Source organism: Azolla caroliniana, unplaced genomic scaffold (genome assembly GCF_043228905.1).
Source record: "Azolla caroliniana isolate FFs.n. ecotype wild unplaced genomic scaffold, voAzoCaro1.0.p SCAF_11, whole genome shotgun sequence".
Taxonomy (NCBI): Eukaryota; Viridiplantae; Streptophyta; class Polypodiopsida; order Salviniales; family Salviniaceae; genus Azolla; species Azolla caroliniana.
Genome location: NW_028230446.1, coordinates 17,572,977 through 17,597,364, shown reverse-complemented (window position 1 = coordinate 17,597,364; position 24,388 = coordinate 17,572,977). Strand labels below are relative to the sequence as shown.

Below are 24,388 nucleotides of genomic sequence, written 5' to 3'. Positions count from 1 at the left end.
TTATGTAGTGTGAGTGAGTGAGTGAGTATGGCTGTGTGTGTGTGTGTGTGTGAGAGAGAGAGAGAGAGAGAGAGTGAATGTGTGTGTGTGAGTGAGTGAGTGTGTGTGTGAGAGAGAGTGAATGTGTGTGTGTGAGAGAGAGAGAGAGAGTGAATGTGTGTGTGAGTGAGGGAGAGAGAGAGTGTGTGTGTGTGTGTGAGTGAGGGAGAGAGAGTGTGTGTGTGTGTGAGAGAGTGAATGTGTGTGTGTGTGTGAGAGAGAGAGTGAATGTGTGTGTGTGTGTGTGAGAGAGAGAGTGAATGTGTATGTGTGAGAGAGAGAGTGAATGTGTGTGAGGGAGAGAGTGTGTGTGTGTGTGTGAGAGAGTGAATGTGTGTGTGTGTGAGAGAGAGAGAGTGAATGTGTGTGTGTGTGTGAGAGAGAGAGTGAATGTGTGTGTGTGTGTGAGTGAGGGAGAGAGAGAGTGTGTGTGTGTGTGTGTGTGTGTGTGAGTGAGGGAGAGTGTGTGTGTGTGTGTGTGTGTGTGTGAAGAATGAGTGAGTGAATGAGTGTGTGCGCGCTTAAGAAACTACGAAAGTGTGCCCTTTCTTTCGTTGCAAAAAGCATTCAAATTACCGAGGAAGAGGGCTCATTGAAGTTTAGGCTCCCACCCCCCCCCCCCTTAATCACATGATAATTAAGATTAAACACACAGCTAAAAACTACAGATTATGTGTTTTCAAGTTGACATTGGCTTAATCCCACCCACCCCTCCCTGAGACAAACATATGTAAGCATCGCTTGTTAGCTAAAAATTTGCTCTTCTGATATATTGATTTAACATAAAATCTTATTGAAGCCATTGCTCGCGTTTACTTACGAATAAAAGTTTGTTCAAAGTCTTTCTTTTTTGTTTTCATGATTCATGTGAACCCACTTTAGCTCCCAATCCTCCTATTGAGTGCATGGCCACCTTCTAATCATAAGCATAATTAGGAAATATAATGTTGTAAGCTGTTCAAACGTGTCCACGAGTTTTTTTTGTATAAAATTATTATTAACTTATGTGATCAACAAAAAGTTTACTCTTAATTTTCACCTTGGGGTCATGTATCAGTAAGTGCATCTATTTGAGACGGATTTGACGTAATGGTCACCTTTTGGAGTAAGCAACGAGAGGCCAAAGTCAATAAAGCATTCGAGAAGCGACATCACTCACAAAGGAGAATGTTTCGGAATTTCATGTCAAGGTGAGGAATGTTATGGTCATGAAAAAACTAGCAAGCCAATGCAATTGGGGGAACGAAGAAGGCAATGTCTCACTTCCTCATCTGCATGTCAAATTGATGCAATTGGTTTAAGAAAGATGTTATTCTCACATATTTCACATATGAGAAAACTTACTTGTCCAAAGCCTTGGTGCTCTTGCACCCTTCCACAACAAAATATAGTTGGCTTGAATAAATGGCCTCTTTGATTTGTGGATCCAACTACTTGAACAAGGTATGTTTGGTTGTCCCCCACCATGAAAAGCACAAATTTGATGTCCCTTACCTTCAACAACTAGTCACTTTGTTGTATTGAGCCTTGTTTTACAACAAATATGGTGCCTTACATTAAAGTACTTATCGGTTGGCTTTCTTCTCTTCTCTCTATCTTATATAGTGAAGAACGTAAAATCACACCTATACCTCTTCATCTTGTATGAACTTAAGAGAACTTTGACAAAGGCGCTGAACAAACTTGGATTGTTTTGTAACTAAGATGTCCTTAGTTACCTTGGTACTTTGATATCTATAGTATATTGTATTACACAAGTTTAAGTTCCAAATATCACACTTTTATAATCTCTAGAGTGAGGACCTTTTGATGAATTCACCTTTCCTAATTCTTTCATCTTATCATGTTTTACATACATTGATCATGTGACAAAAAGCCTATAGAAAGAGGATTATGTTTAGGCTCCTTGTTTCATTGATTAAAAAAGATCATATGTTGTGTCGCTCTTCTTCCTTTCTCTCCTTTATTGTGTCATCCCGTTGGGGAGGGGGCAAAGTGGCCCGTGGCTATTCCTCCTTCAATATGGATGACCATGAGCGAGAAACCACATAATGTGGACTAGAAGAAAATAAAGAGGATTATGGTGGTGCCTTCTAAATCAAGTGATCACATTTTGGAAACCCGTCAACTATGATTTGATCTTGAAGGTGTTTTATCCTCGTGAACACCTCTCAGTTATCCCTTTCAAGTTTACACCATATGATCGTAGGCCAACTTATTCTGTAGGTTTTGGATCTTGGTTTAGTCCCATGTCCAATATTGATTTTGTAGAGTTTTCTTGACACTCAACTTTTGATGTGAGTTGAATCAATGTCAATATGAAATCGTCATCTTCACAAGAAGTTTATATAATGTTTACATAGAATACATTTTCCACATTATCAATCTTGATGAAGTTGGAACGATAATGACCATCATGACCATTAGATCTATTGTGCCCTCTGAGTTCAAAGGAACGTGATTAGGCGTTCAAACAAATCCAACATGGATGACCATCTTGAATTTCTGCAATGTGTAGTTGTTTGCCTCATCAAGCTTCCTAACTGCTAGGGGTCATGATCTCACCATGTTAGGACAATTGCTCCCATCAATACTTATTGACATCATTGGTTCAAAATCCTCCAACTTGGTCCAAGACATTTTCAAGTTCCACAATGTGTAATTGTTTGGGTGGTCGAGTTTCTCTATGAGCTACTGGCCCCCGGGGTCATGAACTCAACTACTAAGACTTGACTCCTATCAATACTTGTTAACATATTTTGTTCAAAATCCAACATGGTAGACATTTTTGAAAATCCACTGGGTGTAGTTGTTTGCCTTGTCAAGCCTATGATCTATTAGGGGCCATACCTCACCCGATTATGACTTCCGCTTTCGTGAACACTTGTTGGCATCATTTGTTCACTTGACTGTAGAATCACAAACCTTGTTTAATCATTGTCACCTCTATGCTTATCTCATCTAGAGCTCTTTTTGCATAGCAAGCATGTAACATTTACAATGATGATAACATGTTAGGTATTTGGAAAATAAGATGATGCATTGAAAAATACTTAATGTGGATTGATAGTATATTATTTGTAGAGTGTTGAAGCTTGATTACAACAGATGGTGTTATACAATAGAAGCTATAGTTCACGAGCTCCTAATAAACCCGATACAAATATTACTCAGTGGATAGTGACAGATCACATTGGAATGCATTATAAAGTTAATTGACATACAATTGTTTGTTAAACGCAATGGTTAAGCCATCTACCACATCCAATGTACACCATTACGTTGACTTCATGCATATAGGTGGTTTGTGCTATTTCACACCAAACAATAACTACATTGCAATTGTTTGTTAAACGCAATGGTTAAGCCATCTACCACATCCAATGTACACCATTACGTTGACTTCACGCATATAGGTGGTTTGTGCTATTTCACACCAAACAATAACTACATTGGGAGGAAAGTTGCCTAGTTTTTTAGCATCACCAAATGAGCCTTTCCTTTTTTGGAAAGATGTTTCATGCACCCTTATGCCCTCATGGTCAATGTGATACATTAATTAGTTTTCACATTGACGTGTGTAAGAAAGGGATGATTAAATAAATATTGCTTTTATATCTTTATACTTATGTCAACAAAAAGACATTTTGTGTTGAATATTGAATAGTAATAAACCATAACTTGTCATGATGAATATAAGTTCATGTGCCATTCTATTACACTAAGGCTATTATGTTATTGGGTCCACTGATTATAATCTTAGTTATACCCAAGTAGGATATCATCTTTTATTGTAATTGTAGAATCTTCGACAAAAACAAAATTTTAACTATCAAAGTGATGTCTTCATAAGGATCTTTTGTTGAGTGGGTCACGTCTCAACCTTATCGCAATATGTATTATGGGAGACAAGAGAGGATTTTTAGACAATATTTCGTAAACATCAAGGTGGTTCCCTACATAATTTTGATTTGTAGAGTTATGTGAGAGAGATCCAAGGTTTGTGAGCCAAGAAAAGATGGCAAATCAAAGGCCAATGTAAACTTGAACAAAATGTAAACCCAAGTGACGAGAGAGTGATAAAAGAGATTTTGCATGCATTAGAGAGTACAACCCAAAATATGGCCTTCTTCGCGGGGGCATTTCCCTTTCACATAACATCTATTCGATGATTCGATGAGCTAACTCTTATTTTTGGAGTTTGGGTAATGTTGTTGAAATGCGCATGACCATTTGGTGTGAGATGGAGATGACCCTTCACTTTGGGGGGGTGTCCATGGACTATATAAAGATATTAATGTGACACGATAGTTTGCAACGTGAAACACGAAATTACGTCAATGTGACGACAGACAAATGAAGAGTGTGCAAAAAGTTTCTACATGTCAGGTTGGCAAGGTGCCAACTTCCTGTCATGTCTTTTCTTTTTCCCGAAAAAGTGTTATTGTTTGAGAGTGACGAAAATGAATGCCGGGATAGATACACATATAGATAGATAGATAGATAGATAAATTGATAGATACATGGATAGATAGATAGATAAATTTATATAAGAGTGGGAGAAAGCATAATTTCTGTATGGTTCATATGGTGGCCCATGTGGCATGTGGGGGTGCCCACCAAATTTGGTTGGTTTGTTGGACTTGGGGGCCCATTTGGGCGGACAACTAAATATGTAGCTAAAGTTTTTACCCGAGTAGTTTATGTATTTAGTGGGCGATTTGGGTGGGCCTCCACAGCAAGAATTTCTCACTGTATTTATTGGGCGATTTTAGTGGGCGATTTGGGTGGACAAAATAGCGCTCAGACGGAGAGAGTAGAGTAGAGTCTCTCTGTGTCTCTCTGTGATAGAGAGAAAGAAAGAGATTTTGTAGAGCAGAACAGAGAGCGAGCAATCAGTGGGATTAGAACTCGTAAGAAGGAATATATATCAGTAGAGTAGATTCTGACGACTATGGCCTCTATCATTGATCGATTTTTCTTCATCCTTTTCTTCCACATAAAACCTTGCCCCCATCGCTTCCTCTTCCTCGCCCATTATCCTGCTTCCTTCATCCAAAGAGAAGGACTTCCCCTTCATCTGTACATGATATAGTTATGATCCGATCTTTCTTTCATTTGGTCGATCTTATCATCTCAGCCCTTTTCGTAAAGCTATTATTCTACTTCGTATTGTTAGGGTTCGTGTGCAGAATTAGAATAATAAGAAGAAGAAGAAGCAGCAGCAGCAGGAGCAGCAGGAGGAGGAGGAGGAGAAGAAGAAGACCTATAAGAAGCCACATCTCATCATTCTTCATTGCCATAGCTACCATGTGCCTGAGAAGGAAATCAAATACCTCATCGAAAGTACATAATCTCGAAGCTTCTCAGGAATTGAGGTCAGGATCGAGGTGCCGCGTGTCATTTGTTGATTTGCCAGATCTGGTACTTGAGACTATACTTTCGAAGCTATCTCCTGAGATGCTATGCAAGATGAGCTCCGTCTCCAAAGACCTCTACAAGAGGTCGTCTTGTGATCATCTATGGAAGTACCACGTGGCTTCCAAGTGGAACCGAGTGGCAGGTCCAGCAGCTTTCAAGGAATGGCTTGGTTGTGGGTTAAGCCCATATAGATTATCTGATGATGTGACCTTAGACCTTTGCAAACCCTCGCTAATTAGATGGTCGCTTTCGTGCCTTTGGTCACATTGGGGGAATCAATTCTCTTCGTCATCAACGCCTTCAGTAGGGACCTCGCGGTGCACTATGGATCGTGCTGATAGTGATGATGCCCATGTGGATGATAACTTGTATGTGAGATGGTACTCGGCCCTTGAAAGTGGCGCCTTTTGGTTCCCAGCACAGGTCTACAATCGTGAGGTATGCGGAAACCATGAATTTCTTAGCATTAGCACTGGCGATGTTTTATGGCAATCTTTTGGAAACTGAGGATTGTGAATCAATGTAGAAAAAGGGGGAGGGGGTATTACTATAAATACTCAACACATTACTTGAGGGGGATTTTTGCATTTTTGTGTTTTTCTCTTGATTCAATATGGTATCGAATAATATGAATTGATTCTTGGTTTCATATGAACATGAAAGGTAGATTCGTGAACATGAGTGAGTATTGAAAATATATGATTACCAGGGTAGATCCATGCCCTTGAATAATGACTAGGGATTGTTAGGGCAACAATGTCTACTAATTTAGTTAATGCACCCATGTTGGTTGGGTGTTATCTCTTCTTTTTCCTCCATGTTTACTTCATCCTAGCTAAGCTAAACCTTCTTTGATGTTTTGTTCTTTTAGCATGGTCATGTCGGTTTCTTATTGTCATGCTATGATGCTGAACTGTGCTATGACCGACATTCGGATACGTTCAATGCAAGGTATAGTTTGGTTACAAAAAAACTATAGCATGTTCTTTTTCCTCATTACCTTTTTTTTTCAATGCAAAACATCTTGAAGGATTTCTCATATAGTTTTGGGGTTTGTCTTTAAATACAAAAGGTATCCCCCCCATGGGTCTTGTTCACTCCTTGTAGAAGAGGGTGTACCATGGCAAAGGCTAAGAGCTCCCCCTGTCTCAGCCACAGCTCATGAGCTATATTTATCTGAGTCTCTGGATGACTTAAGACCAGGTGATCATGTCGAGGTTCAATGGAGGAGGAGCAAGAAGTTCCCTTATGGTATGTATATGCTTTTTAACCCCATTGCATATCAACACTCGTTGCATAAGGATTTATTGATCTATTCTTAAATCAACCACTTTATATATTAAGGTTTATTGACATATGATTAAATGCCCGATTGCACAACACTTGATTATCTTGGTTTATAATATGTGCTTAACCATTGCACATCAACAATTGCATATCAACACTTGATTTTCTAGGTTTATAAGATGTACTTGACCATTGAATATTGGCACTTGATAATAGGGTTTCTTGATCTTTGCTTAAATGAACCATTGCAAATATTGACACTTGATATTAGAGAATTGAAGTACCATAATAATCCATTGCATATAAAAAATTAATGTTGATATTATTAACATCCTTGTGTTGCTCCATTTGCCGTAATGGTATAATCTTTATTATCAGGATGGTGGTATGGAGTTGTTGGACATCTTGATACATGTGATGAGGACCTCCGAACATGTTGTTGCCACCTAAATGGTAAACTTAAATATATTAACATCCCTAATACATAGTAAATTATCATAAAAGTTGGGCATTGGCAGCCATAATGGTGGGAAAGTTCATAGTTCCTCCCCTCGTTACCATCATAAGCAAAGTTATGAAAATTCACAATTAACTCCCTTTGAATGAAGTGTTAAGGATACATTTCTTTTGTTTTTGGCTAGATGTGGTATGGCTAGAGTTCAACCAATATTCTGCTGATTCTCGATGGAGGAGGACTTCGATTGACCGCAAGAATCATCGAGAAAAGGGTAATGATGCCGAAGGATACTATGCTGGCATTCGGAAATTAGAGTCCAAAGATATATCTACTTGGAAGCAACTTTGGCCTACGGAACCCCTAGAGTAGCTAATATTTTCATTACCTTATTTACTTGATATCCACCATTTGGTTTGTTGGTTATGTCCTAACTGACTTTGGATTATATATATATTTAGGGGCTTGGAACGACTCAACATAATGAGGTTCTTTACAAGTCTCTAGATTGTATCCATTATTCTTTTCGCATCCTATATTGTGGGTGTGGAACACTGATTGCAGATGATTCCTTATAATGCAACATTCTTTCGGCTCTTTATATGTGTCGCAACCATATAATGAAATGCTTAATTTTCCTTCACATCCTACATTTTGAGTGCATATTTTACAATCCACTTGGTCTGAGACAGTGTAAAGATTGTGCTAGGATGTAATGGCATATTGGTTTGATCTCCATAATATTTATATATTCCTATCTTGCTTTTCACTCCAACGGGGAACTTTGAAAGGCGATCTACAACTTCTAGGGTATACGTTTGCTACTGCATTGGTGTGAACAACGATTCTATCCTTTCATCTCTCTCCTTTAATTCATCTTGTCACTAACTCCCTTGCACACACCACAAATGCTTGTGTGAACTATTTGTTTCAAATCTATTAAATAGATTGAACGTGTCTAGTTTTAAGATTCTCATCAATTTGCATAGTTGAGAAAGCCTCAACATTGTTATCTTTGTGTGATATTTATCAAGTTTCTTTGGTTGCAAGGTGGATGACACTATTATATTATCATTATCTCTTTAGCTTGCATGGTAGACAAGTGATTTTATTATTATCTCTATGTATTGCATGGTAGACATACTCATTCTTGCTTGAGCTTTTGCCGTTATAATAATTATTATTGTAATGAGCATATCCTAGTATGATGCCATTCGGTTTTTAAAAGGCCATGTGTTACTCCCTAAATAACTTCTCCAAAAGTGCATGCTACATTGGTGATGTATCGGAGGAATGAACTCATGATCATGAGATTGTTGACATAACGATTTGAAATATGGATATATCTGCTTACATTCCATGTTTTTTGGACTTTTAGAATTGTTTTAGTTCGTCATTACCAGCGTGTTTGATTTCATATTATATGGTAGACCATTGAAATTCTCTTCTTTTGGCAATATAAAATATATGGTATGGCTTTATTATTTGGTTTATTCTTATATGGACTGATCTTTGAAGGTCTCTTCTTTTGGGATCATATATATAATATAAATTTGTATGCATTACACATTCTTTACGATGTCTCATTTATTTTTCAACATTATCGCCATCTATGTAGTGACACTGAAAAAGCTCCTTTTTTTTGCCCTCACCCTAGTACTACATTGACACACACGAGGGTGAGGTTACTAGTTGGTCATTTAAAACGTGAGTTTCGTGGGGAACATATATATAGGATTTGTGCCTAAATTTACAAAGTGCACTATAGGAGAATGGGATTAAGAAGTGACACTTGGGTAGTGTGAATCCTCATAGTACGAGTTCCATGGATGATTGGTAACCACAACCACAATGGTGAGATCACCAACGGTAGGTACTCTTGAAATTCCCTCAAAAGTAAAGCTGAACCACCATGTTGGTTGACCTACTCCATCAACTACGTTAGGGCATCGGTAGGGCTTGTTTCGTCCACTACAACTTATGTATGTTGTAGCTAAATCTTAGATCCAATGTTGGAGATTCGCGACTATAAATGTTATTGGTAATGAAGTAAATAGCCAAAAATACCCAAAATATCAAACACATTTACCACTCCATCACATGGTACGCGCTTCCATCGATACACTACCTTTTTTTATTTCTATGTAAGAACATCACTAAAGAAATGCAATTTGAAGTTGGGTTTCCAGCATCAAGGCTCTAAGGATTGTCCTGTCTTTTGAAGTTTCAAGTGGTCCATCGTGTACGCATGTTACGAGCATTTTCCCTTGCTTGTTGGCCATTGTCTACACAATCTAGTGCTTTCCTTTGTGACAGAGTGATTGCAATATGTTTCATGAATCATGCTTTTTTGTGGGAGACAGGCAATGTTGGAGGATAATACATAAAAATTGGTTTGTAGATGATATTATTGACGATCTAGTGTTGCTTTAGAGGCACGTAAAAACCCTTGAGAGTTTGCAAGTGGCACAGGGAATACGTTGGAAAAGTAAAGGGAACCGACCGAGATGACGCTTCTCGTATGCACGGTAATTGGATATATGTACATATAGCAAGTGACACGAGCAAAACGAACAGAAAGAAAGATCACTATTTTCCAAAATATGATTTGAGTTTAAGGTAATTCTATAGATACCCCCCACCCCATGTAAACCAACATGAATTTGAGTTTTAATGTAATTCTATAATGTAATTCTATAGATACTCCCACTGCATGGAAACGAGTATGGATTGAGTTTAATGTAATTTTGTATAGATAGATACCCCCCGCCCCACTCCATGGAAACCAATATGCATCGCGTTTACTATAATTCTTTAGATAAATAAATAAAAATAAATAAGAACTTCACCGATTTGATTTTGATTTTGATTTTGATTTTGTGTATGAAAATTGGGGAGCGGTGTTCCGAAATCGTTTGAATTAATCGCATTAACAAGCGGAGCTTTAATTTGACGCCTTAATCACTGCGATTAGGGGCCAACTAATCAATCCATCAGGGCGATTAGGGGGGCTAACTCATCAATCTCCATCAGGGCGATTAGGGGCGAACCAATCAATCCACCAGGGAGATTAGGGCTAACTAATCAATCCATCAGGGAGATTAGGGCTAACTAATCAATCCATCAGCAAGATTAGGGCTAACTAATCAATCCATCAGGGCGATTAGGGGCAAACCAATCAATCCATCAGGGAGATTAGGGCTAACTAATCAATCCATCAGGGAGATTAGGGCTAACCAATCAATCAAACCCCCTGCAGTCATCGTAGATCGAATCCCATCCCATTCGATCGATTCGATTCGATTCCATTCCATTCCATTCCCATGGGCCGGGCCAAGATCGAGATCAAGAAGATCGAGAACCCCAGCGCCAGGCAGGTCTGCTTCTCGAAGCGCCGCGTGGGCCTCATCAAGAAGGCCAGCGAGCTCTCCATCCTCTGCGGATCGGAGGTGGGCATCATCGTCTTCTCCCAGGCCGGCAAAGCCTTCACCTTCGGACACCCCTGCATCGACTATGTCATCGACAAGGCCCTCAAGAAGCCCGTCTCTGCAGACCCCGCCAAGCTGGAGTGCATTCGGAGGCTGGAGATGGAGTATAACGAGCTCCTGCAGCAGGTGGAGAAGGAGAAGGAGAAGGAGAAGGAGAAGAATCCTGCAGACATGGCCCCCACGAGTCAGGCACCGGGGCTGCCTGTCCACCTAGCCGGCCATTCGGGCCCTGCAGAAGGGAGATCGAGGCTATGGTGGGAAACTCTGTGCATTAACAGCGATATGACTGGGATGGAGGAATGGGGGATAGATGAGCTCAGGGAGTATGCGAAGAAGCTCGAGGCCTTCCATGGCATGATTATGGAGCGGGCTAGGTGCCTGGAGTACTATACTAACCTCCTGCAGGAGCAGCAGCAGCAGGGCCCCCATGGATTGAATGTAGTGCAGAAAACAGGGCAAGGTGGAGGAGATGAAGGTGAGGCAGCTATGAACCTTGGCGGCATACCTGTAGGGGCTATGAATGGAGCCTTAGATGCAGCCGGGCCAGGTGCAAATTATCTGATTAAGAATACAGTTAATAATTCTATGCATTTTGATCAATATAATTGCAGCTACAATATGGTCCCGATTGCCCCCCCATTGGATCTAAATTATTCGTATTCGTCACCGTCGTCATGTCATCATCAGAATATTGGGCACCCTTTGATCAGTGCAACTATAAGCCCTGCCATTCAATATCTCATCAATAATCCGGCGGCCGTTCAATATGGTTGCTCCCAATTATCTCATCCGTCATCGAACATTGCCTGTACTACTCCTGGTGGCTATTCCTATTACTACAACAACCCTATTCCTAACCCTAATCATCAAGATCATCAGGACCCTAGCTTTAGTACTAATAGTTACAATGCAAGTGACCATCCCCAATACAATCTATACGCAACTCAGTTCTATAATGCGAATAATCATGACCCGATATTCGATTCCAATGGATTATTAAATGCCCGTTGTAATCAGAGCAGTAGCAATCTTCTTAGTCCTTTGCTTGCATCAGATTATGTTATCAGTCATCACAATCCCAATTACAACATCATTAATCTTTCTGATCCCCAGCAAGAGGAGTATATTGATCCCTCCAATAGTTATTTTAGCTACAACATGCTAGCAGCCAATGCTGCTAGTATGGCTAGCCTCTGGCCTCCAGTTAATTTTAGCAATAATAATACTAGCCCACCTTTAAGCAGTAAGCCTAGCATTAATCATTTCACCTTGCCCAATCTGGTAAGCCCCACATTAATAATGCCGCCTCATTATTATTCTAGTACAGGTTCAGCTAAAATCGTCGGTGGATCAGATGACCACGATGAGTTCATAAATGCTGGATTAATGAATGCAAACAATTCCATTAATAATAGTATTATTTCTGATTATAATTATCCATTAATAGTGCCAATTGATCTGTTTAGCAAGCTCCCTAATTTAAGTACCCAAAAAGAGGTACAAGCCATTAGTGATTTTAGGAGGATTAATAATAGTAATTCATGTCAACATAATAATGAGAATCTAGCGAGTATCAATAATGGATACACATTTAATGCATGTACTCCAAGTAGTGCTCATGAGGACTTCTATATAATGAATCATCATCATAACAATTATAATGTGTGTGATGCTACTTGTAGTAAAGGAAATAGTGATGAAGAGTATAGCAAAGCATATCATCATCATCATCATCATCATCATAATTATAGTAGTACCTACACCGGTACTAGTACTAGTGAATATGTAAGTAGAGAAAGTACTACTAGCAGAGCAAGCCTTAATAATTCGAGTGCCAGTATTAGTGCTGACAATGACATCCTCAATATTGAGAACATGATCAACAATCATGAGGAGATGGAGATGTGTGGTGACATCAGTAAAGGCGACGACAATAATGATGGCACCTTCCATGGTCACAATAATGTCTGCGATGCCGGCCATATCTGCGGCAATGATGCAGTTTGCTATGATGATGATGGCGACAAGAGTGATAAACTAGTTAGGGATGTGGGGCCCAACAAAAAGGATATTAATGGCAGGGATGCCAATGAGAAGAATGATGATGATCATGATCATGCTGGCTATGCTGGTGACATGAATGGTGATGATGGTAAGGATGTGGGCCACAAGAATGACCATGTCCACTACTACACGTGCGGCATCATGAGTGATGATATCCTCGGCCATGTTGACTGCAACAAGAATGATGAAGCTGATGATGAGGATATTGGGGACACCCTTGATAATGTTGATGCCGTTGAGAAATTACAGGGTTGTGGAGAACATTTGATCGGAAGCGTAGAACGAAATCGAATGCCTAGTGGAGCCAAGAGAGAAGCCAACCGTAATGATGATGGCATGGACGATGCCGACACCAGGTCGTACCGAAGGAAACGTGCAGAGCAGAATTTGTTGTTAATGTACTAAGCTAAACCAGACCAACTACTTACTTTGGCATGCATCCAACATGACGGCTGAACAGTATATATATATACATATATGAGACACATTCATCTGAACAATTTTATATGAGGCTTACTCTTTTGGTCTTGAGACCCAACTTTATTTATAAATGGTGTATGTAGATAATAATAATAATCATATTCATATACAAGTTGCTTACTGTTGTAATTCCTTGTATACAAAAATTCATGGTGTAAGTTCAGTACTTTTTGATGTAAACACTAAATAAATTGATAATTTGTTAATTGTCATCAATCATGTACTGACTCGGCCAGAGTTAGTTCCTTTTCAATTCGTGCATAATATCATTTTCGGAGGTCAAAACGTATAACACATGAAAGTGAGTAGCCACTCTCGAATGTACAAGAACTTACTAATGAATGCAGCACAATTGAGAGTGCACATAATGACTACTGGAGGAATTCCCTCAAAATACAAGAGGGGGAACTTTTTACCCCACATTGTGAATGGAGGAGGTGTTGCATAATTTAGTTGGAGAATCGGAAAATCCTTTGTCTGAACTATTCAAAAGCCGAATGTAAGAATGAACCAACCAAAATTCGTCGGTCTTAACATCATATACGATGAATGGATTTGATGAACGTTTTCTGCTTGGAAGAAGAAATCGATCCTCTCAATATAAATATAATTTGTTATTATTACTGAACATCACAACAAAAGAATTCACAATTATATCATACATTCGAGTGGGTGAATTGTGGTTTACATATACACGAACTACACTGGTACTTTAGGATGTTTTCTTCTGTGAATGGGTAGATATGGACCTCGTTCACACCACCAGATACAGAGACACTATGCCAGATGAGATGAAGGCTCTCAAGCTCTGGGCAAGCCAATTTGAGTTGGTAGAGATGCTGAATACAAAGACCATGTTTGGTTTCCAGTCTTAGTCTCTTCACGTAAGGCATTTGCCAAGATTTAAAACAGCAAGAATTTATGGTCATCAGTACTCCAAATGCAACACCAGATAATGATGTCAACCCCTGGAAGAAGAAGGCTACCATTTGTTAAGATATATCATTTATACTAAATGTTCATTTGAATCAATTTCCCCCTCCCCCCTGCTTACCACAAGGTGCAATGGTGCATTCTGCAAGAATCCAGGCTCTTTACTGTCCTCAAAATCACTGTGCAACTCCAAAGCCTGGTACCCACACCATACAATTTTTTAGCATTAAAAAAGATGCAATCTTTCAAACCATCACATAGATTCATCCAAACATCATGCACATTCCTTTGTAAATTGAACCAATAAACCCATTTATGATGTTTTAATTATATTTCAAAACTTAGCTAAATGAAGAAAAATATACCTCAATATGGGGACATGATGATACTAATGCATCCAACGAAGCTCTGGTGAGGTCACATCGATTGAGTGATAATGCATGAAGTGGTGGGGGCCCTCCATGAATTAGTGCCATTATTTCCTGATCATTAAATTTTTGTTTTTTCCTTGATGAAATTTAGAATTGAAACATATCGATGTAGCCAATACATGTTATTAGGTTGACTAAATTCCAAGTTTTATGCTATATAAATATGACTAGATTCCAAGTTCATATATTCAAAATGCTGTTTTTGAGAAGAGGGTGCTGTTCATTTTCCGAAAAAAACTATAAAAAATCACCTGTTCTGTAAATCGCACATGTGAGTCCCAAATAACCTTTGACTTAGTTGATTGTCCGAATGACCTAAATAACACAACCGCACATAGGCTTTGTGAGATGTTCCATCATTAGGGAAACCCTAAATTTGGGAAAATGGGGATTCTTTTCTCCCATAAGAAACAGGAACAAAAAATGTCCAACAGCTTCTTCATAAAATTCGCTAAAAATTTATGCAAGATTGAAAAGTAGGCATTTCAAACAAAAACAAAAAATATGACATGAATCCAAAGCCCTACGGGGATCGCAGCTCAATCGAAAGAGTGTGCAAATTTGGTAATCCACCAATCTGTCTCAGGAGCTTTTGCAATACCTTCCTAAATGTTAAATGCTGCACAAAAACCACAGACAGACAAATTTGAATAACTTGTTGAGTTCCAAAATGCACAACACAACATGATCATACAAAAAAAGACGCATTTTCATTGTTTTAGTTTCTTTAAACCATTTTTAGTTTTTTACCTGTAGAATAAGAGTTACAGATGTCAATTGTGGACAATGATCATGGATTCCTGAGAATGCTCGATTTGATAATGGGCCACAATTACATGAGGACCTATGTTGGATGCTCCCATTTTCCATGCAAAGGTTGGATGGCTCGACATATTCGTTGAGCTTGACTGGACATATATGTACAAGCCGAAATGTATGCAATCGAGGGCATCGTCGAAATAGCATTCTGCAAGACAAGGTTCATCCGGGCATACATATAAATACTAACCATGTTTCAAGGATTTTGAAAACTTTTGGCTATTTAAGAATTAAGTGATTTGTCCAAATTTCCAAAAGATAGAAACAATTTGATACAAATTATATAACTGATCATACATAATTATATAACTCAATAGGTTATAAATTCAAGAAATCATTTATACTTGGAGAATCCTTGATGTTTACATTGCCCCACAACTACTACATGAATTTCATCATTGATCCTGATTCCTTATATAAATTACCCAAGGAATCAACAAACTTAAGAATTTACTAGTAAGTATTGGCTGAATACATGTGAAATGTTAAAAAAAACTTGAAAGATCAAACTTGTATTTTTATAACTTTCGGATTTTTTATTCTTGAAGTTGATAGCTGATTGATCTATCAGGATAGGATTACATTTCCCACACTTCATAGGATTACATTTCTGTAAGAAACAAAGGAACAATATCTTCTTACAACGTTGACTATCTCTATAATTTCATCAATAACTTTGATTACATTGTTGATCCTCCATGACATTAAAACCAATGTCTCCCAGAAATCCGCAAACAGAATTCAAGAGCTTGCTAGAAAACTTTCAATTTTAGATCTACAAATAAATAAATAAAACATGAAAAACCAAGAAAAGTTTTTACAACACTCACTGCATGATTTCATCGTTGATTCTCGATGACATTATGTCAATGTCTCCCAAGAATGCACCCATCACCATCTTCTCCTTCACAATATCAAAGAGTGGGGGAAACTTAACGGCTTCTCGAGTGGGCGAAGGCGTCCTAGGAGAGTTAACCAGACCGTCATCACCATCACCATCAACAATGTCATCATCATTATCACCATTGAAGAAGAATGCATCACCATATGAGCATCGAGTATATTTACATCTGCTTGGAATCACAAGGGTTTTTTTGTGGGCAGATTCCCCCATTTTCATTTTCTTTTGGTCATGGTGTGTCAATAGACTTTTTGGGATTTTAAACGAAGACAATGGTGAGAAAGATGTAGGATTGATCCACTGCTTGGGGGGTGGGGTTTTAGGTAAAAATGGGGCAGATGAGGTTTTGGTACCTAGGGTGAAATTATCCAGAAGAGTATCATCTAGATTCCACGACCGAAGATGGGATTGATCGGTGGCCACGATTCGCCATGTTCTACATACAAATGAAACAGACGATTTTCAGGTGATTCTTTCATTTGGAAACTCGGACAATAATAAGGATGCAAGCACAAAAACTTTAGGCTAAAAAAGAAGATAATATTAGGTTAAACAGGAGAAAATTTCCAAGCTTTTGAAAAGAAAGTATACAAATTCAGGTGGCCCCAAAAGAAAAGCCAAAGGTTCAATTCATCAATGAATTCATCACATAATGAATGAATGAATGAATGAATGAATGAATGAATTTGACCTGCACACAGCGGATGCCGAGAGGAGGTCCTCCGGGGCGGACAGGCGAGTGAACACCAACGCGATGATGTCCGGGCTCTGCAATGGTGACGTCATGTCCTTCTCCTCTTCTTCTTCCCCTCTTGCTCCCACACCATGTTTCAAATTCCTGAATCCTAACGGTAACATTATTAGTATTCAATCAAAGAATCTTGTCATGATATTCTTCCATCTGTGTATGTATGTATGAATGAATGAATCCCTACATATATGTATATGTGTGTATCCTTTTCTAGTATTTTTTGCTTTACAAAGAATCCAACTATCTGAACCCCAGGGTTGCTCTTCGTCCGACCTCATGATCTCTCTTGGCCTAGGGCCATTCCATTATCCACATGCTCGATCCACCATTCATCTTTTCGTTCACCTGATATATAGCCTTTACTTGAGTATATGGGCCAGCACAAATTGCATGCATAAATTGTGCACTTGAGCCAACATGACTTGAAGTTACTAACTTTCCTAATGGTTTTGTTAAGTGTGAAAAGCATACTACGACATGAAGCGTGTGGCCATGTACAACCGTTCTTGCCAATGCTTTGAAAGATATGTATGTTTGTGGCAGCCTAAGAGCCGTTGAAAAGGCAAAAATATGTGTTGAAGTAATATGGTAATCACTTTAGACGTAACTTAAACCATTGTTGGCAAAAAGAAGAAGAAGAAAAAAACATACTATGAACAATAACATCATCAAGGCAATTTGCTAAGTGGCTTGTTTTTTTGCCACACCTAGTTCACCATTACTTCCCACACATATATAAATTGATTATTGTGGACTTCAATACGATTTATGGATGCCCAATTGTAAAACATTCAAGTACAACGTGAGAAGAAATGTTATGGATGGATTAAAAATATATATGCTATCCAAATGTTAATTCTAGGTATAAAGTTTGGCGATCAGTCATGTAAAAGGATTCAAGATTTCGATAATCCTAAACTTGATACATATTTACACACTAGTTTCATTGTCTCCTTGGGTTTGAATGGCATGGATAAATATTGGTACCTTAACACATGTGGCAAATATAAAATGAGAAACATTTTGGATCTTTGCCAACTATTCATGAAAATTATGAAATGAAAACGGAGATGTTCTTTCATGATGAAGTACATAATGTGATAAAATGTCATCGAGCCGGTCGAATAAATAATTTGATAAAAACAAAGTCTCACTATACGCAAAGTCTCCCATTAACACCAGAACTATCACTTATTTGGAGAAATTGTTTTTATAGTCGTCTATTTTAAAACAATAATTGTTAGCCTTTATCGACAACTTCTTGTCTTCTATTCGAAAATAAACATTGCAACTACTAAAACTAAAGAAGCTTATTATTTATGTAAGGCAAAGTTTTGACGAAGAACATCTTCCAACCAAAAAACAACTTGAATCCACCTATTTGAACCATCACCTTATGGTCACCAGTTTTTGAAAGCGGCCATTACTAAAGCTTTGTCCTTCATTTAGCATGACTCTTCCTCTACACGAGGTTTGAATAATTGGATCTTTGTATCTAGAGAAGGAGGACAACATCGTCGGATGAGATTATCATCCCACATCAGATTTTACATCATCTTCCATTGCCAAATTTTGCACATTGCTACTAAACTAAATCATGTTGCACATTGTGCATGAATATTGAACTATATCAATAGTTGTTGTGTACATCAATGTCAAACAATCTTCATAGTCCTCCCCAAACCTAATTTAGTCCAACGTTGATTGGGTTGCTCTTGTGATCAAATGCCAAAAACTACAAAGTCATTGGCTTCCTACTTGGCATGTAAAATGTGAGAATGTGAGAAACTACATGCTTGGTGAGAGAATGATGATTCACTACAACCAATGAACACAAATATTAAGCTAACAAGATAGATTACTTACATGCTAACTTAAAAGCAAGGATTATAAAACAAAAGTTGACCACAATTATTAACTTAACAAGATAGATTACTTACATGCTAACTCAAAAGCAGGGATTATAATACAAAAGTTGAGCACAATTCTGTTTTTAGAAGAGTCATCCTTGATTTAGATATTGTAATACATGAAGAGAGGTGTTGGAAGTAATGGTTCAATATTCTTCATTTGAAGGTTTGTAAAATAAAGTGATTGTAGCACAATGTTTCAAATCCTTATGGCTCAACAGGTTCCAACTGGATGGAGCTTCTTAGGGGCACATATTCCCCCAAGAAAGCACCCAAATGGTCCGACAACTCCAACATGTCAATTTTCTCATTATGATAAGCCTTGCATGCGAAATAGAAGATGGTTTGCACCACGAACCCGAGCAAATTCACAAATGACATGACCCCAATCAAGATAGCACCAATCACGATTCTCGATCCTGTGCCTAGTTTAGACGACTCCCCCCCACGCACAACCCACACATGGAACCCAAGTCCAATCACGAAACCCAGCACAAAATACACAAAAAACAAGGTAACTGCCGTACGACGCTTCCCTTTTATCAAGCCCAAGCTCTTCCGGATGGCCGAGAGGCCATATGGATCCTCTAGGACCGTGATCACACTCCCTAGATGCCACACACAACTCAAGTATATGGACCCTCCAATGAAAAGAACCAGGCCGAACCAGACAAGCACCGACATCGCTGCCTCGCTCCCAGGGAAGATTAACCCAAAGACAATAGCAAGTACCATGAAACAAATGCCGAACACAAGTCCGTAGCCAAATGTCATGCCCATGGCCCAGATGAAGGTGACAATGAGGCGTTTCCAGACGCGAGGGACGACGCTAAGGACCCGCTTACAAGACGTGATCCTCTCGGAGTATATGCAAGCCACGGTATACACGATGGCGGACGTGGAGAGGAGGGAGAAGGCCAAGACGAAGATGGCGTAGACCGCTAAAATGGTGTAGAGTTTGACCATCTGTTTGTGGATGTCATTGTCGATTTGTTGCTCGGCATCGGAGCCCGTGGGCACGTGCTGGGAGACCAATGCATCCCATAGGATGCGACCCGTGATCGGCTCCGTGATGAGGTTGTGTCCCAATCCAATGAAGCATAGGGGCACTATGAGGGCTAGGGTAAGCCCCAAGAAGAGTGTGGTGTGAGAGGAGATCACTTTGAATGACTCTCTTGTGATGCCTACCACTCCCAAGGATCGAAACTCTCGAGGATCTGGATCCATTCGAATCGGTCGGTCCGGGTCAAATCTAGAGTCTTAGACCCAACAAAAATTGAGTGAGATCTTGAAGATCTAATCACAAATTCTCCTAGTTCTCTCTTCTACAACACGCTAAATTATCTAATCCGAAGCCTTGGTGAGCTTCTTGTTTTCTGAGCCTCTCTCTTTCTTTGTGGTGGATCTATGGAGATTTCTGTTTCTCCTTTTACCCATTGGCGAAGTCAAGTCAACAGATCTACGTCAAATTCAATAATGAACAACGTGTGTGGGTCATGGAAAAAGGTGGGGGACCCGGGAGTAAAATTCAAAGATAATGAAAATTACAAAAATATGCCCTTTATCCAAAGTCAATAAACGCGCACTTGCTTTGACCCTACCTAAGTACATACATACATACATACATACATACATACATACACACATACTGCATTATGGGGTGGGCGGGTGTGGGTGCTATATACCTTTACATTGAGTGAGTATTAGTCTTTACATTGATGTGATGAGACTAATGTTATATACGTTTCTATTGTTGGCGGCTATAATCTCATTGGTTCAAATAGGAGGCGACGGTTCATAGCATATCTAGGTGAGAGGACATGAAGATACAAGCAATCTACTTAATCTATGAGCAGGAGTGTGTATTTGTGTGCACATGGACTAGAGTAAGAAAAACACAAAGTGAAGAAATTGAGAACGTGGTCAGTGAAATACGAGAAAGAGGACGAAGAGACATAGCACTAGAGTAAGGGGTATAAACAAATAGAGTGAGGCATAGGAAGAAAAAGACACGATTTTGTTTGAAAAAGCACAATATAGAAGCATGGCTATTTGTGTGTTATAAACACATAGAATCATATAAATACAGTTCACACCACACACATTTGTGGATATTCATACGAACGCACAAACACAAGTTGCACACTTTACCAATATATGTACATTGTAAGTCATTATGTATTGGAGGGATTGATCATTCATGATATGTTCATACACCTCGTTCAACTCTAAAAACAAAGTGTTATTACTTCCACCTTGCGTTGCCATGTCATTCTCGCACCATTATCAATGGGCTTAGGTGAATCTAATGCTAAACATTTAATGTGGCACTTCAACCTTTGGATCTTTGTACATAAGTTAGTGGCTTCACACTTATATTAATAATATCATAAATTAAATTATTCTTGATATGTATGACATGCAAAGTTATATGTCATATCTTGAAAGAAATCGAGCCCCATATGATGAACAAAGATATTGCATTTTCAAAAGTGCACACATTTTCGTTAACCATTAAGAGACCGTTTAATAAATCTTGGAATGAATGAGTGGTCACCTACAAAACATTGTCATCCTTAATAGGGTATTTGAAGGTCCACCATAGTTAACATAAATAATTCTTGAGTCAAGATGGCTTACATTTGAGTATTCCTCAGAAGTCTTGATCCTCACAAGAGTATTTTGCTCATGGAATGTCCATCTGTCCCTCTTTCTATGAATCTCAATTAGAAGTGAAATTGTACCATCTCAAATATATAATGTGGTGTTTATTATCTTAGGTATGCCATATTTGTTTGGCATGAAGGAATAGGTCTTTTATATTGAGGTTCTTTTTACATTTCATGAGTAGAGAGCAATTTTATTTGAGTGTTGTCTACTTTTTATATACAAAAACCTTGTAAATGTGGTGTCATGGATACCTATGGTTAAGGAAATTTTGAGGTGCAAGTGCACAATGTGGGTCAGAGAGAGAAAGTTGTCACTGGATCATGTGGGAATTAAATTCGCAAATTTGGGAAGGGTTCAATGTTCAAAATAAATGGTGTATGCATATTCTCTTGAATGGCTAGAAGAAATGACCAACATGGTTAAGGATAACCCCACTTGGATGTATTCCATGTGTTATTGGTTTAAATGAGGTAGTTTGTGGGATATTGCTTTCATGTGGAGTTTTAGGATATTTCTTGGAAAAATGGCCAACTATTGTTGACCATGAATAAAGAGGGTCCATCAGCTAAATATGTTAAAGGAAAGAAATAACGGAAGGTATAAGAGCATAAGGGGAATGGAAAGGTAGGAGGTCGGGGATGAGCAAATTCCTTAGGCTCTTTATTCGGGCTGTCTAGAGAAGAATAATAATCCAAGGGGTGGATTAATGAGAAATTAAAGACAAAAAAGTGGTTGAACATTCTAATGAGAGGGGGAAACAAGTTTCAATCGCCAATATGAATTCCTCCTATAAGAGAGTAGGTCTTGACATAAGGGGCACATAAATTCATGCTAGGGATAGACAAAGAAATACATGACATGTAGAGAAAGTACCTTCAAGGTTCATTCCTCATCTCTCTCTCTCTCTCTCTCTCTCTCTCTCTATATATATATATATATATATATATATATCAATCAATCTTAATGTGCATTCGCAAAATGGCCTTCATTAGTGGAATTCTTGGACATCAAGAGTTAGTTCTCACCTTCACATGTATTGCATGAAAAATGGTATATTTTTGGTCTCATATATCATTTTGACCTTTCAAGATGATAATAAAATCTATCTACCTCTAGGTGGGGTAAGAGGATGGGCTAACAAAGATGTGTTTTGATAATAGTCTAACGTCTTACCACTATTTGGGAGAGAGAAAGAGAGAGTGTGTGTGTGTATGTGTTGTTTCTAAAGAAGGCAAGGAGGTCATTCATTTAGCCCTACTAGATTGGCATCTAATAAAGTAATGCATGCAATAGTGAATTTGAATATAAGAGCACATTTCAATAAAGAAAATTGGTTTACCATTGGCATCTAATAAAGTAATGCATGCAATAGTGAATTTGAATATAAGAGCACATTTCAATAAAGAAAATTGGTTTACCATTGGCATCTAATAAAGTAATGCATGCAATAGTGAGATTTGAATATAAGAGCATATTTCAATAAAGAAATTTGGTTTACTATTAGCATAAAAACCTAACCTAGAAAATAGAGAGAACTATTTGGATACCATGCTGCAAAATAAGGATTTGAACCCATGACCATAGTGAGAGGCCTATGACAACAAATGGAGAGAAAGAGTGAGAGTTGTGCCAAACTTGGCCACTCAAAACAGGAAAATAATGTGTTTTGTGTTTTAAGTAAATGCTTTGTGTTTTTTTGGTTCATTTTGAACTCATTCATATGTTAACTAAACTTACATTGTTTTCCTACAAAACGGCTTTGAATGCAATGTTTTATAACGTTGCCTTATAAACCACAATACTAAATGGTGATGGTAAGTCGTAGAAAATATAACAAAGCCGGCTACAACACACAATACTACATGGTAGATGAATGCAAGTAATGATTAGGGATGTGTCACAAACTCACAAGTATGGTCGTGCATAGACCTTATAAGGGCGGGCATACACACATGAGAAGAGACGTATCTAGCATAATAAAATCCTAGCCTTATAATATTAATATAGTTCTAATCAAGCACATTAGCATGAATACAAATTGAAAATGTGAAATGTGGGGCCAATTTAAGCTTGACTAATACTAACAATAATATCATTGAAAATTTTGATTCCAATCGTATGTTATTTCTTTCAAATAAATTACCGACCATAGTGGGCGGACACATTTTGTTTGTATGCTACTTTGTTGACACATCGCCTACACACAAGAAACATCAAGCGAACATATCTTATAGATGTTCAAAGGGTTGAATTTAGATTGAAGCTTCTTGGCAAAGAAGGAAATGCTTTATTGGAAAGAACATTTTTTATATCCCATATCACATAATAGCGACGAGTTGGATTATGAGCTCCTTTGATTCCCATGCTCATTCTCGAATGATCCATATATTATACATGAGAGAAAGAGAGGCTAGTGATGATCGAGAATGGTATTCATTCATTTAGTAGCGTGTCAAAGATGTCCTTCTTCATGCTTCATAGCCTCGAACTTACCTTGCAAGGTCCAAAGTCCTTTGGCATGTACATGTATACCCACCCAATACACATACCCCCCACAAATGTCACATAGATGGATTGGCTTTGGCATAAGAACATATTTTGTAATTACCATTCCCCCCTTTCTCTGATCTCTCTTTCTCTCACACACACTTAAAAGAAAAACCCAAAGATACCTTGGCCATTATTGAATTTGATTAGATTTATTGACTGACTAGACTGTTCGGCAGGAAAAAAAATTATA

The 24,388-nt window shown here is 38.4% G+C and overlaps 3 protein-coding genes across 3 annotated transcripts; 1 reads left to right on the top strand and 2 right to left on the bottom strand.

The window, feature by feature from the left end:
- The first annotated feature begins 5,060 nt into the window (after positions 1 to 5,060).
- Positions 5,061 to 7,844, top strand: LOC147858172 (F-box protein At2g26850-like). The gene is made up of 5 exons (XM_087327813.1): positions 5,061 to 5,898; positions 6,332 to 6,411; positions 6,533 to 6,711; positions 7,126 to 7,200; positions 7,389 to 7,844. Exons 1-5 carry the CDS (start codon positions 5,137 to 5,139, stop codon positions 7,571 to 7,573), a joined length of 1,281 nt encoding a protein of 426 aa, XP_087183939.1. The 5' UTR covers positions 5,061 to 5,136; the 3' UTR covers positions 7,574 to 7,844.
- A 5,982-nt stretch (positions 7,845 to 13,826) lies between these two features.
- LOC147858171 (uncharacterized) lies at positions 13,827 to 17,122 on the bottom strand. Its single transcript, XM_087327542.1, has 8 exons — positions 17,009 to 17,122; positions 16,247 to 16,753; positions 15,348 to 15,564; positions 15,125 to 15,216; positions 14,849 to 14,912; positions 14,532 to 14,648; positions 14,288 to 14,362; positions 13,827 to 14,201 (listed from the first exon to the last, which is right to left on the bottom strand). The coding sequence occupies exons 1-8, from the start codon at positions 17,101 to 17,103 to the stop codon at positions 13,890 to 13,892; spliced, it is 1,479 nt and encodes a 492-aa protein (XP_087183668.1). The 5' UTR covers positions 17,104 to 17,122; the 3' UTR covers positions 13,827 to 13,889.
- A 1,746-nt stretch (positions 17,123 to 18,868) lies between these two features.
- Positions 18,869 to 20,361, bottom strand: LOC147858170 (uncharacterized). Its single transcript, XM_087327827.1, has one exon. It carries the CDS (start codon positions 20,203 to 20,205, stop codon positions 19,186 to 19,188), a length of 1,020 nt encoding a protein of 339 aa, XP_087183953.1. The 5' UTR covers positions 20,206 to 20,361; the 3' UTR covers positions 18,869 to 19,185.
- Positions 20,362 to 24,388: the final 4,027 nt, after the last annotated feature.